Here is a 13,580-nt window from a genome sequence, read left to right as displayed (position 1 = left end):
TTCGGTGCGGACATCTGGAGACAAGTCTGTAAAGTGTCTCTCAGGCAAGATGTGCTGGTGGACCTGCCAGTTCTGTTTAGCAGAGGAGATCTGAGCCAGCCTCCAGTGCCCAGGTTCCCTGTTCTCCAGATTCATCCCTCACCAGCTGTGGTGATGCCAGTCATGGGATGGAAAACTATTGTCATGGCATGTGACTGACTCGTGGGACGTGGCGCTGGCTGGTGCCTTGGTGGAAGCCCAAGGTGTAAGAGGGTTCAGAAAGAGTTTAGATTAGTCCTGCAGGCTGGATGCTCTGATCGTTTCTCACCACAACAACCTGGATGCAGCCTGCTGCTCAGGATAGTGTAACCCGGGGAAAGCAGTCACAGCTCTGCCCTGTTTTTTATGTTCCTCCTGTGCTCCCCCCACCAAGCCCTCACCTTCCTTTACCTGTGCACACCGTGCCAGGCGCAGGGCAGCGATTCCACACCGAGGTCCCGCCAGAGGAGGGACACCTGCAGGAGAGCTCAGGTTCTGGACGTTCCCTGGAGCAATGCCGCAATGCAAGCAAGGAAGGCGGCAATGGGGTTTATTCCTCCCCCTGGCCTCGGTTTCTGTACCTCCCTTCCGGCCATAGCAGGGGAGGGACTGCTCCGCGCCAGCCCCGACCTGCCCGGCACAGCCTTGCTGCAGGTGTTTTCCGTTCACAATCACAACGTGCGTGTGCCGAGCAGCCAGTTCCCCATTTCTACACGTGCCTGGAAAAACAGAAGAAAGCTGACATTCTAGAAACTCAGACATGTTTGCATCTCAGCTGGCAGTGAACTGCCTTAAAATGAGGGTTCTTCACCGTGAGCAGCGGAGCACCCTTCACCTTGCACTGGGACTTGACGGGCTATCAGTGCTTGGTGGCTGGTGCCACCTCTCTCAGGGACACCTGCTGAACTGCTGGCCATGCCGAGGTGCTCATGCTGCCCAGCCCAACCACAAATCTTTGCAAGGAACACAGAGCAAAAACTGGGAAATAGATGGAGAGGAAAGAGGATGTAGGATTGGTCACTGCTGATCACTGCTGACTTCCGATCTGTCTTCCCAGCATCAGGGTGTTCCTCCTCATTGCAGCTTGACTTGGCTATTTTAGGAGATGTCCTTGTGTCTTCTGAACTCCTGGGGGGCTTGTGAGTCCTCTGACTCGACTCAAATGACTCTGCATGGTTTTGCACAATATCTCATGATGTGCCAGTGTCCTTCCTCTGGGATTGATGCTGAGAACATGAGATCAAAATGTAGGAAGGAAAATATGGTTTCACTTCAGCTTTTCAGCATAGCTGACCCTCGTGTAACCAGTTGTGTAAGCCACGTTAAAAGCAGCCAAAACACACATAGTTCTGAGGTTAGTTGGTTAGAGCATAGTGCTAGTAATGCCAAGATTGTGAGTTTGATCCCTGCATAGGCCATTCTCTTAGGGGTTGGATTTGGTGATCCTTGTTGGTCCCAACAAGGGTACTCCAACTCAGAGTATTCTGTGAAAAGCTGCCTTTCCGGCAGCTCATCATGAACAGTGTTGTGACTTGAACACTTCTATGGCAAGAAATATTGTGAATAACATGGCTCTTCAGTCTGGAAGGAATGGAAAAGCCAAGAACCAAGTGCTGGAGTGTGGTGCTAAATTGGATCTGCTGTTGGGCTGAGGCCAAGGGTTGTGGGACATGCAATGGTCGGTGGAGTGGGAGGTGGTTATAGGGCATTGGCATGGAGTGCATTGGCTGTGGGGCACTCCAGGCACCCCAGGGTGCAGGACCAGAGAGGCAACAGGCATCTGAAAAGATAGACTTTGATCATCTGCCCTGACTCTCAACTGCTTTCTCTGGATCCCAGCCACTCGGGAGTGGCAGTGCCAGCTCCTGCCTTCCTGGGAGCAGGTTTGTGCTCCCTGGTCACCTCATGGGTTGCACCTCATGGGTGCAGTCAGCTATTGTAGGTCCCAGAAGCTGAGAAATCTAGTTTTTTCCAGTGTCAGGATCATACTGCAACCCCTCTACTACCCTAAGTTTCCAGTTTAGGGCTGGCAGACATGGCTCCCAGGAGAGCCTGACCTCTCTGCTCCTGTCTCACCAAGCCAAGAGTGCAATAGCTAAGAATTTCACAACACTGCGAGTACCCCCATCCTCCAGAAGACCACATATTTTGGCCACTGAGGAAGGAGATGGATTGTGACAGGCACTGGCATCTGGGAGAGGATCTGCTGCCTCTTGTCCTGTAGCTGTGGAGGAGGTGAGGGGAAAGGCACTTGAGGGAATGAAAACTCAGTGGATAAAGCTGACAGCTGGCCACAGCTTTGTTGTCCCTTCAAAATAACACCCGTCTTTGCATCCTTCCTGGGGAAGCACGTGGGGCCGGCCTGGCTCCACAGCTGGCCTGGTGCTCCCACCAGTTAGCTGGAGAGGAGACAGAGCACCAAGCACCTGGAGAGAGATGTGTGGCTGAGGACAGTGTGGGCTCTTGCTGCTAGAGATGCTGACCTGGGGTATCCCATGGGCCATCCTCCAAAGTCCTCTGGGAATTTTTTTTGCCTTCCTGCAATGTGGAGACTCATGTCCTCATCTCTCCCAAGTAGGGATGTGGATGCAGTGATGCTCATTACTACTGCTCTGCTTGCCAGGGGCTGGCATGGAGGCCCAGCAGAGAGGCTCATGCTTGGACACTGCCCCAGTGGGACTAAAAGAGTCTGGCTCTTTAAACAGGACTTCCTTGCTTGCAAAGACTGGGTTTCACTGGGATTTTGATTACCAAATCCTGGGGACCCCTCTGTGCTCCGTGCACAATCCTACCTTACCTACAGGGAGGAGGATGGACTGTTAGCCCACCTTATGCCTGCCCAGAGAGCACGGACAGATGAGGTGATGATCAAAGAACACTTTAGTGTTCCTTCCCGCCTGGCAGTTACCTCTTCTGGCGAGATGCTGGCCCTCCCCAGATGCAGCTGAGGGGGAGAACAGCAGCACAAGGACATCCCTCGGCGTGCATGGCACTGATACCGCTCCTGCCAGCCGCCCGGTGCCCTGGCAGCAGCTCTGGGGCTGTTGACCTGGAGCCTTCACCCCTGCGGGGTCGGGCTGGCAGAGCTCCTGCTATCTTGGCAGCTGCAGCTCGGCCGGTGCCGTTTGTCCCTGCTCCGATAGCAGCTCTGCCCCGTCAGCCTGGCTGCTTTTATCTGCGGGTCAGGGCGGCTGCAGCTGTGGCAGGGGGTCTGCGGGGCTGGGGCCCTCCAGCAAGTGTACAAACAAGCTCAGGATGTGAACACAATAGCCAAGGACCGGCCTTTGAAAAGCAGGGGGATGCAGCGCGGCCACCCTGGGGCACATCAAAGGTCTGGCTCTGCACTGCTGGAAAAGCCCGTGTGTTCGATGGCTACCCAGGGACTGGCCCCCGCACAAGGGGCCACGGTTTGAGTGAGGGGAAGTGGAAAAGGAAAAGAAGGCAGAGGGGAGAGAACACAGGAACCGGGACACAGCCATGTGGGTCACTTCCTCGGAAACGTGGGCCTCTCATGAACTCCCTGGGTTCTGGCTCTTGCTGATCTTTATTTGGAGTGAAGCACACAGCCCTTCTCTCCTTCTTCTGTGCGCCTCCAGGCAGGTATTCCAGGTCGCTTTCGCAAAGTGCTTCATGTGCAATTTTGTAAGCACTTCTTTTGAACCAGCATTTGCCACAGCTGAGGGCTGTTGAGGTTTTTCCCTTCCAGGCTTGGTGATTGGAATCCTAGAAAGCCAGGCTTACAGAAGCGTATGTGGCCAGAAGGAAAGTTACTGTTACAGTTAACAGCCTTGGGAGCAGCTCCAGGCAGTGCCTGGACAGAGCCACGAAATTACATGAAGACACAGTGGGAGCGGTCTGCTTGGTGTGCTGGCTATGTATCTGCCCAGCTGGGTCCTGCTTTACCTGCTGTACCCCTCTAGCAGAGTCTGGTCCTGCAAGAGTCCCTGGCTGCTCACTCCTGTGCTCCCAAAGGACCTGGAAAGCCCAGGATTTGCTCTGCAGCTTGTGCACACGTTGCTGCTTTTGAATAAAAACAGGTCCTGCCTGCTCAGTGGGAACCAACCTCTGTGATAAAGAGCATGTTGACTTAGAGATTAGAACTCTCCACTGTTTTTTTTATAATGTGCATTTATTGCCATAAGAGCTGTGCAAAGGACAAAGGAAAAGCACAACGTAAAAAACCCAGTACCCTGTACAACACTGCACAGGTGTCCCTAAGAGGGCTAGACTATAGTTCTGCTCTTGAGAAGAGGCTGCAGCCTCCAGGTACTGGCCCCAGGCATGTGGGAGCAGCAGGCAAAGCCGATGTCCCCTCTGTGGATTTGTGATTGAAGGGGTCTCATTGCCCTTCTTCTCTTGATGCCATTGTCAGGGTAATTAAATGCTGCCAGACAGGTGCCAGAGCCTTTTGCACGCTGAGAGTTGGCTTTGTCCTGTTGACCTGCTGGAAGTACCTTGTTTTAGGGTGGATTAATCTCTCGAAAAGAGGGAGCTTTAATTGGGGTGGGATTAGCACAATGGGGCTGAACAGGGAGAGCAGGAGCTTTTTCACTACCTGCTAATTGCCTCTTCTCTGCACTGGTGGCAGCTGCGACACCCTCCCCTGGCTGCTGTGTGTCGGCTTTGTGCCATGGGGACCCAGGAGATGCCATGTGCCTTGTAGATTTATTTATGGAGCAGAGAGTGAGATGTGTGGTGCTCAGGGTACCTTAATTTGTCTTTGGCAGCCAGGGATGGGATGCTTTTCATCACGCTTGACATGGCTCTGGGGGGCTCGTGCCTTCCTCCTGGGCTGTTGTGGGATTCCAGGGGCTGAGCTAAACCCCATGGGATGCAGTTTGCAGCCAGCCCCCACTGCCAGGAAGAGGCGGACAGCAGACATGATCGATATAAATGTGAGTCTGGAATTGTTTTCCCTGGGACAGGAGAAGCAGGTCAGTGCCTCCAGAGCAAATCAGGGTGGTGTGTGCTTGGAGGTCTATGACTCGCAGCTCTTGGACTTAGATAAGACCTTCCCGTGCCTGCTGATCTGCCCTGCAACAGCCACTGTCCCTGGCAGGCACTGTCCCTCCATGTCCCCTTCAACAGCAAATGTCCGTGGTGGGCTGTGAGGAGGAAAAACTTTGCCTGGCCCCCTCTGTCTTGGCAGGCAACCTTTGGGGTTCACACATGAGAAAAAACACCCTTACCCAAGGGGAAAAAAAATCAGTCTGTGTTTTTGTCTTGATGTGGCCTGAGAGTCAAAGTTTTTCCTGCAGCTAGAAAAACCTTCTGGTCAAACTAATAGAAACAACTTCCCCTGCTCTTCCCCACTCCTCCAGTGAATAGTGGGCTGTATTTGGTTTTAGCTCCTGACTGTTAGTCATCTGTGGTCTGTAAAGCAATGGTCAGCAGGGACTGTTTCCAGCACCAGCCTCCCCTTTAGCTCTGCTTGGCTCAGTATGTCCACGAGAAGTGCCCCAGGGGCTGCTGTGCTGTGGCTCCCTGCTCAGCCTCATGCCATCATGGAGTTTGCTCAGTGTCATTACCCCTCTCTCAAAAAGCACCTTTGCCTGTGCATGTCTCAGTAGCTTCCGTGGCTGCACCCATAAGGTGCTGTGCTCACAGGTATGGGTGCCAGCCAGGCGGATAAACCCACATGTCCCACACACGTACATCACAAGTTTGGGCACACACACGTGTACACGCACATCTACACCCCTACCCATGCACACACCTAACAGGACTGTGCCCACACCTCTCCAGGCATGCCCATCCCCTCCCATCCCTCTGCTCCTGGCCTGCCAAAGCAGGAGGGAGCAGGCAGTAGGTGGGAGTGCTTGACCAGCACTCTAATGTGGACCTGGGACTGGTAGCGGTGACAGGAAGGGAAGGGAAGGTGTTTCTCTTGGTTCCCATTGAGGTGCATGCACTTGGGATGCTTTCCCACCTGTGGTGGGAGGCAGAATTACTCAGGAGCAGCTGAGGAAGTCCCAGTGAGGGCTGAAGGCTTTCCTTGAGCAGGTGGGACTACTCCCTGTGCCTGACTCAAATGGTTGTGGGTGACACCATGGGGTGTCTGACACTGGTGGGTGAGTGTCACAGTGCTGGGAAGGTTCAGGGTCATCAGGGGAGCAGCACCTCCCTTCCGCAAACACACTGTGTCTCTACTGGCTCTCTGGAAAAATATTTGTCCATTTGACTTTTTAAAGCCTCAGCATTTTCACCTGCGAGCTTCTTGCTCCCAGACAGACGAGTATGAAAATAAAGCTCCTGACCAAAGAAAACGCTCAGAGCCCACTCAGAGGGTGTTAACCTCGTCATTCACCAAAAGCAAACATCAGCAGTGACGTGGCTGTTTTAGGTAGCTGTGGCAGAAAAAGGCCCCTCTGTTTTTCAAACAAGGCACCCTTTCATTCAGAGGTTGGGGGCAGCTCTAAGAAACCAGTGGCATGTCACTGGGACACCCACTGGAAACGCAGATGTTACCTTATGCCAGGAAAATACTTCTGTGCATCCAAAGCCTTGGAGCAGGCAGGAAGCCCTCCCAAGGGTGTTGTCTGTGGTATTTCCGCAGGATCCCCGCAGCCGGGTTGGGACCACTGGCTGTTTGTTTGTCCCCTTTGAAGGACACAAAGCCCTCACCATGCTGAGCCCCACAGCTTGGTCACTTCCCTTCTGGCCCAGTGCAGCGCCATTGGACATGGAGCTGCTGGGAGGAAAAGCAAACAGAAATGGGGCCAGAAGGGCTGGACAGAAGATGGGGGTGTTATCAGGTACTCCATCTGTGAGGCTCTGTGAAAGGGAGGAGAAGGTTGGGGCCATCAAAGCTGCTCTGATGGCCTCGATCCAGGTCATAGAAAGGTTTAATCCAGCTTCTATTGGGTTTCTTTCTTCTCATGGTGGGCTCTCCTTCCTCCCAAACCAGGGATAGCCTGGGATGGACCCCACCATCCCCTTCCTCTTCTCTGTCTGGGGAATGACCTGCAGAATTCTGGGCATTGCAAAGAGCAGACCCCTGTCCTGGGGAGTCCCTTTGGTCATCTATGGGGCCAGGGGACCCTTGGGTGTGCCAAGACCCCAGGAATGGTTTAGAAGCATGATTGAGGCTACAGCATGGGTGATAAACCAGCCTGTAGGGAAGAACTGTTCCACATTTGGGGGCACATCCATCCCAGCTCATCACAGTTTATGTGCACTATACAAGATCTTAGATAGTATAGAAAGTGACACATTTATGGATGTGTGTGTATGCTATGTATGGCTTTTCTATGACTGTATGCACACAGTCAAATGATCTCAGCAGTTTTGGGAAGAGGTGTCTTGCTGACATAACTGCAGCTGGGCTGCTGAGGGCTCACAAGCCAGCCAGTTCCCTCTGGGGTGACTCCTTTATGTGCTCTGGGACAGACACAGTGACATCCTGGTTGTGCCAATGTCTCACTTCTCTTCCCAGCCTGGCAGCACGGGAGCCTAGTCAGGGTGGCAGCATCTGTGGTGTCACCCAGACCTGTATGGGAAGGGACAGGAGGGTCACTGGGGGTGTCACCAGGGCTGTGCACAAGAGCTGGTCCCCCAGCTGTGGCTGAGCAGTGTTTCTGAGAGCTGGAGCATGGGGAGATTTTGCCCACACACCCTCTGCAGCACTTCTGCTTTCTGAGAAGGTTAGACATCTGGGGTTGGGTTTCTGTGAAACAGTGAACTGTTCTGGTTAGCAAAAATCCCCAGCTCTGCCCTGTGCTGCCCCATGTGCCACATTCTGCCACTCTCACCCCCCCCATGGCTGCCCCACAGCCACTTCCTGGGACTGTCCCATCACCCATAGCCAGGTAGGGGACTTAGGGACTGGGGTCTCTAACAGGAATGATCATTCTTGCCTCATGCTGGGAAAAGGGGATTTTCTCTGCCTAGAAGGGGAAGCTGCAGCCAGAAGGACTGGCCCCTCGAGACCCCTGGTGACCTTGAGGCGGAGACTGGAGGCAGCCAGCTGGCTCCCAGGACAGTATCCCTCCCGCCCCCTATCTGAAATGTCAGCTTGGTCTACAAATAACACCTGACATGGATCTTTCTTCAGGCACCAGAGCAATGAGAGACTGAGCCCTCTACACCCTCATGCTGCAGAACTTATGCCCCATTTTATAGCTGGGGAAACTGAAGTATGGTAGGGTCCCTGACTCCGCCTTGCAAGCTGATGTAGCCCTGTGGGTTTGCAGGGCACTGAGAAGTGATTTACAGTGCCAGAGGACTGACCCACTAGGAAAAGGGAGGATTTGTGGAGGGTTGTTGCTCTGCCAGGAGGTCCACACTTTCTCCCATTCCAGCTGTGCTGTCAGGACAGCCAGGGCACCTTCACCTGCCCAGGGAAGGGACCCAGAGGAGCCCAGTGTCTCACACCCCTGCAGTACTCCCCTGCCCTCATCACCCACTGCTCCCTCCTGGTATCTCCCAGGAACGGTGGCTCCCAACCCTCCAGCTGCCTCCTGGGGCAATCGGTGGGGAACACATGGTCCTTATCTACAGGCCAGCTATGGGAAGGGCTCCCTGCCATCCCTATCAGTGGGGCGGCTCCGGACCTGGGGCTGAGGGGAGCCAGCCCCATTCCTGCTGTGCTGGGGCCAGGGCTGGGGGCATTGTCACTGCCCCACACTCACCATTGCAGGGGATGCTTAAAGTTCTGGCACTCCTTTCCAGCCTGGTGGCCAGTGTGGCTGTGACATTGACAGGGGTCCAGCCAAGGCCATCAAGCTGGGCAGTTGTAGAATGTGTTTGAACATTGAAGGCAGATGGTGGCAGCAGTCTTACCTCTGCCAGCAGGATCCACACCTCTCATCCACTTCCACTGAACTCTCAGCAGCAATTTCCTCACCAGGGAGATTCTTGTAGGGCTGATGGGGGGTCAAAAGAGCCAGCACCCTGGAAAAGGCTTTCCTGCCCTTTCACAGGTCTGATAGACCTTTGTGTGCAGCAATGGAGCCTTCCTTGCACACATGTGCATGTGTGCTGGGGCTCACTCATGCAGACCAACAATTTGTGGGGCTGCCCTCTGCTCTGGGCTTGAGGCCCAGCCATATTCTGCATCCAATTCATATGTTGGCAGGTTGCTCCATGCCCCACAGCTGTACCTTGCACCTTGGGGTGTGCTGTGCTTGGGAAGTGCAGGGGACCAGGGCTCTGGCAGGTTCAGGTACTACCTGAGTGGCAAGAAGGATCATCATGGTGCTGCAGCAGAGTCAGGGACAACCAGACACAGGTGTGGTGGGCAAGGGGACCAGCATGTGCCCCTGTGCAGCAGGCACCCAAAGGTGCTGGCCCTGGGCTATGCCAGGCAGGGAAGGAGGCTCCTGCCTGTGTCTGGGCAGTGCAGCATGTGTGGCTGTGTGCTGGGGCTGGGCTCTGCTTCCCTGGGGCCAGGGATACGTGCAGATCGTCCCAGTATTGATGGACCACAGGGGGATGAGCACCAGCTGGATAAGCAGGACAGCAGGATTGCCATGACATAGCCTGCAGTGACTGTCACATAACGGTCAGCACAGCAGATGTCACAGAGCTGATGTGTTTCTTCAGCTGTAGGCAGTGCTGGTGGCACAAGGATGCTGAGTGGGGCCCCCCACATTGGTGCCATGCACCCCGTGGGGCTGGGAGCAGCCCGAGGGGCTCTGCTTGTGCAAGGTGGGGGTAAGTGTTTGTGAGTGTGAGTGCAGAGGGCGTGCAGCATGCAGTGTGCCAGGTTAGGTTACAGCATAGAGAGCAGGAAAGGGTGTACAGTGTGTAGGGACAGGATATGGGGCTTGGTTAATAGGGCTGAGAGGAGGGGAGGGCCAGCTGTGCACAGCACCTTGGATATGCAGAGAGCCCTCACAGGACTCCCTCCTCCCCCATCCCATCCCCACCCAACTGAAGCACTCACACCGTTCCCTCCCATTCCCATGACAACAGCAGCATCCTGCTCCTACAGCAAGGTGCAGAGCGCCCATCTGGGGTCCTGGTGCCATTCTGCAGCAGAAGCCCCCTGCCGAAGGGGCAAAGGGTAGCAGTTCCAAGGAGACCCAGTATAAACCAGATCTCATTTTCCTTGAGGGTTGGGAGAACACCCGGAGCCGTGGACACCCCTGGAACCCATGAAGATTCTGGGATCCATCTAAGGCAAGGGTACAGCGCTCCCCGTGCCCAACCCCAGCTCCCCGCTCAGATTGTCCCCTCCGCAGGGTGTCCGAGGCAGGGCTGTGAGCGCCGGGCCAGCCCTGCCCTCTAGCGCCGTGGGAGCTGCTCCGTGCCCCGGCTCCCCGGGGCTCAGCCACCCAAAGCCCTCAGAGCAGAGCAGAGCAGAGCAGAGCAGAGCAGAGCGGAGCAGAGCAGAGCAGGGGCTGACAGCCTTCCCAGGGCCCCCCGGCACCACCTCCCACCCCGACACTGCTGCTCAGGGGACATGGGGACACGTCCGGACCCCCCACGGCAGCACCAGCACATGTCCAGCTACCCGGGGGTGCAGCAGGGTCACCCCAGCACGGGTGCCCTGCGCTCCAGGCCTTGGGACACAGGCGTGCCCGTACGGGTGACAATTGCCTTCCCAGGTTAATAACCTGGTGGCCAAAGCACTCGGTGGGCCGGGACGGCGTGGGGCCACGCCAATGGGTGCCTGCAGCCGCGGGAGAGGGAGGGAAGCTCTGGAGGCTCTGGTTAAACTGGAACGAGGCGCGGCATCGTCCCGCGGTCCCTGCCCTGGGGACTCTGACCCCGTGGGCCGGCGAGGGGAGCTGGGACGGGCGGTGACGAGCAGCCCCACAGCCGCTGGGACGGAGGCAGCGAGGAGCCCGACAGCATGGATCCCACCTTGGAGCTGGCCGATGACCCCAGGTGAGTGCTGGAGACGCCCGTGCCGCTTTGCAGCCAGGCAAATCCAACTTTTTGGATCAGAACTTTGGATGATTCATTCCCTCTGTAAAGAAAGGGAGGCGCTGGGCGGTGACTGCTCGGACCCTGCGGGGCTGGGTGTCCCCGTGTCCCCGCGGCCCCGTGCAGCACTCCCGTTCTGCCCCGCAGGTTCTCCCGCCCTTTGGTGGAGATGCTGATCAGGAACTTCAGCGTGCCGGCAGCCTGCTTCTCCCTGCCGCCCACCTCCCGGCAGCTGCTGCACCGTAGGTGGGGGGACGGGGTGGGGAGGACCCTCCTGCTGTCGCTGGCAGGAGCAGGACAGGGTTGAAGTTGTTAGGATGGCTGTGGTGAGTGCAGCCACGGAGCAGCCCTCGAAGACAGAAACTGGGCTGCTGCAAGGGTCTTAACCTCCCATCCCTGCAGGGATGGGGACAGCCCAGGAAGGGCCAGCACTGGGGCAGGTCTCATGGGACAGGGAGCAGCGGCACAGAAAGGCCAGCTCTAGTCCAGGGCATGGCAGAGCTTCCTAAACCTGTGGAGTGGTGGGTTGTGGGGCAGCTCCCTTCAGTAGTGGCCCCAGGGGGGACCGAACAGGGTGAAGACAGATTTTCACTCCTTCCTGGCAGAGCTGGACATGGCCCAACTCATCATCCTGGGCCTCTGCACCATCATGACACTGCTGTCAGTTGTGATCTATGCAGAAGAGGTTTCGTACCTCTTCCGCAAAATCCGCTGCCCTATCAAGATGAAGACCCTCTGCTGGAGCAGCTCAGCCCCTACGGTGAGCTGGGTTATGGGGGTGCTGGGGGGCATCACCCTGGGGGGCCAGGGCCATCCAAGGCGTGCCAGCCCACAGGAGGGGGAATGTCAGTGTGCCAAGCTCATGTGTCCCCCAGGTTGTGTCAGTGGTCAGCTGCTTCGGCCTGTGGTTCCCGCGCTCCATGATGGTGGTGGAGATGGCTACCACGGCGTGAGTATCACCCACCCTGGGACAGGGCACCAAGGAGCCCACAGGGCTTGACCTGCCTTCCTCCTCCTCCCCAGGTACTTCGCTGTCTGCTTCTACCTGCTGATGATGGTCATGATTGAGGGCTTTGGGGGGAAGGAGGCGCTGCTCAGCACCCTGAAGGACGTGCCCATGGTGGTCAGCACTGGGCCCTGCTGCTGCTGCTGCCCCTGCCTGCCTCGAATCACCATGAGCAGGTGAGGGGGAGCTGGGATAAACCTCTGTCCCTGGAGGGCCTTCACCCTCTGCTTCTGCTGGGCTGGAAGAGAAGTCCCTGGGCAGGGACCTGGGGACCTCAAGAGTTCTACCGGTCTCTCTCACTATACCAGGAAAAAGCTTAAATTGATGATCCTGGGGACTTTCCAGTATGCCTTCTTCAGGGCAGTCGCTGTCTTCCTGGGGCTGATCCTGTCTGCTGATGGGAATTACAACCCTGCTGATGTGAGTGCCAGAGCACAGGGATGGGCAGGTTGATGACCTAGACAGGAAGTCTCCACCTGAACTTTGTCTACCCAGTAATGCTTTCTGTGTGTGCCCCTCAGATTTCAGCTGAGAGCGTGGCCCTCTGGATCAACACCTTGGTTGGTGTCTCCACCCTCTTTGGGCTGTGGGCCCTGGGCATCCTCTTCCGGCAGGCCCGGCTGCACCTGGCTGAGCAGAACATGCAGGGCAAGTTCACCTGCTTCCAGGTGAGCCCCTGCCCTGCCCAGCTCCCTCCTAGGTGAGGGGCTCCTGCAGCACAGATGGGGTGAGGCAGCATGAGGGAAGATGGTGGGGCAGGAGCCACTGCTGCAGAACAGCGGGGAAGGTGAAGGCTGGGAGCCAGGCAGCAGCACAGCCCTCACCACTGGGGTGTTGGTGGTTGCAGATCCTGCTCCTCCTGACGGCGCTCCAGCCCGCCATCTTCAGCATCCTGGCCAACAGCGGCAGCATCGCCTGCTCACCGCCCTTCTCCTCCAAGGCCAGGTCGCAGCGTAAGTGGGAGATGAGAGCAGCACCACGAGCTCCCAGCCAAGGCCCTCCATCATGGCATGGCTTGGGGGTGGGCATGGTGAGTGAAGGCAGATTCAAATGACCCTTCTCCTCTTGCAGAGATGAACGCACAGCTGTTGATCCCACAGACCTTCATCCTGGCGGTGCTGACAAGGATGTACTACCGCAAGCAGGATGACAAGCCGGGCTACCAGCCCGTCAGCTTCACACCTGCACCCGCCGAAGCCAAGGCGTGAGCAGGAGGGAGAAACTGAGGTGCCAAGGGGCAGCGTGGGGTGAGGGGCTGGTCTACCCTGCACAACCTTCTCGTCCTCCCCTGGTCCTGGGGAGCTGCTGGCAGCAGGAAAGGCAGAAGGGGAAAGAGCATCTTGGGACAGAAGAAGAGAGTCTGAAACCTAAAAGCCATAAGCCAAGGAGGTCCACAGAGCCACCTCCAGCCCGGAGGCTCTTGTCTAGCACTGAGTAAAGATAAATTTTTACTGGAGTCTTGCACTGGTGACTGGGTTCATATTACCTCTGCCTAGGTGGGTAATAATATGTGTGGGAGATGACTCCATACAGGGGGAGCCCAGACTAACACAGCCATGGCATGAGACCCTCACAGGATGCCCAGCACCCAGCTGTGACTCTGAGCTCTGGGTGCTTGCTGCTGGCTGGGGTCCCACAGCCAAGGCAAGCCCAGGCCAATGGTGATTTCTCCCAAGACGTCAGA

At 56.5% G+C, this 13,580-nt stretch overlaps 1 protein-coding gene across 1 annotated transcript; it reads left to right on the top strand.

Moving 5' to 3' along the window:
• Positions 1-10,807: 10,807 nt before the first annotated feature.
• On the top strand, positions 10,808-13,274 carry SLC51A (solute carrier family 51 subunit alpha). Its single transcript, XM_033069062.1, has 9 exons — positions 10,808-10,851; positions 11,038-11,132; positions 11,496-11,650; positions 11,766-11,839; positions 11,914-12,072; positions 12,205-12,316; positions 12,418-12,564; positions 12,744-12,849; positions 12,968-13,274. The coding sequence occupies exons 1-9, from the start codon at positions 10,817-10,819 to the stop codon at positions 13,102-13,104; spliced, it is 1,020 nt and encodes a 339-aa protein (XP_032924953.1). The 5' UTR covers positions 10,808-10,816; the 3' UTR covers positions 13,105-13,274.
• The last annotated feature ends 306 nt before the right edge of the window (positions 13,275-13,580 follow it).

Source organism: Catharus ustulatus, chromosome 10 (genome assembly GCF_009819885.2).
Source record: "Catharus ustulatus isolate bCatUst1 chromosome 10, bCatUst1.pri.v2, whole genome shotgun sequence".
NCBI lineage: Eukaryota > Metazoa > Chordata > Aves > Passeriformes > Turdidae > Catharus > Catharus ustulatus.
This window is presented reverse-complemented; position numbering and strand designations above follow the sequence as displayed.

Coding starts and splice junctions, on each gene's coding strand:
- SLC51A (XM_033069062.1), top strand. CDS start 10,817: ATGGATCCCACCTTGGAGCTGGCCGATGACCCCAG. Junction 11,651..11,765: donor GGAGCAGCTCAGCCCCTACG/GTGAGCTGGGTT, acceptor TGTGTCCCCCAG/GTTGTGTCAGTGGTCAGCTG. Junction 12,073..12,204: donor CCTCGAATCACCATGAGCAG/GTGAGGGGGAGC, acceptor TCACTATACCAG/GAAAAAGCTTAAATTGATGA.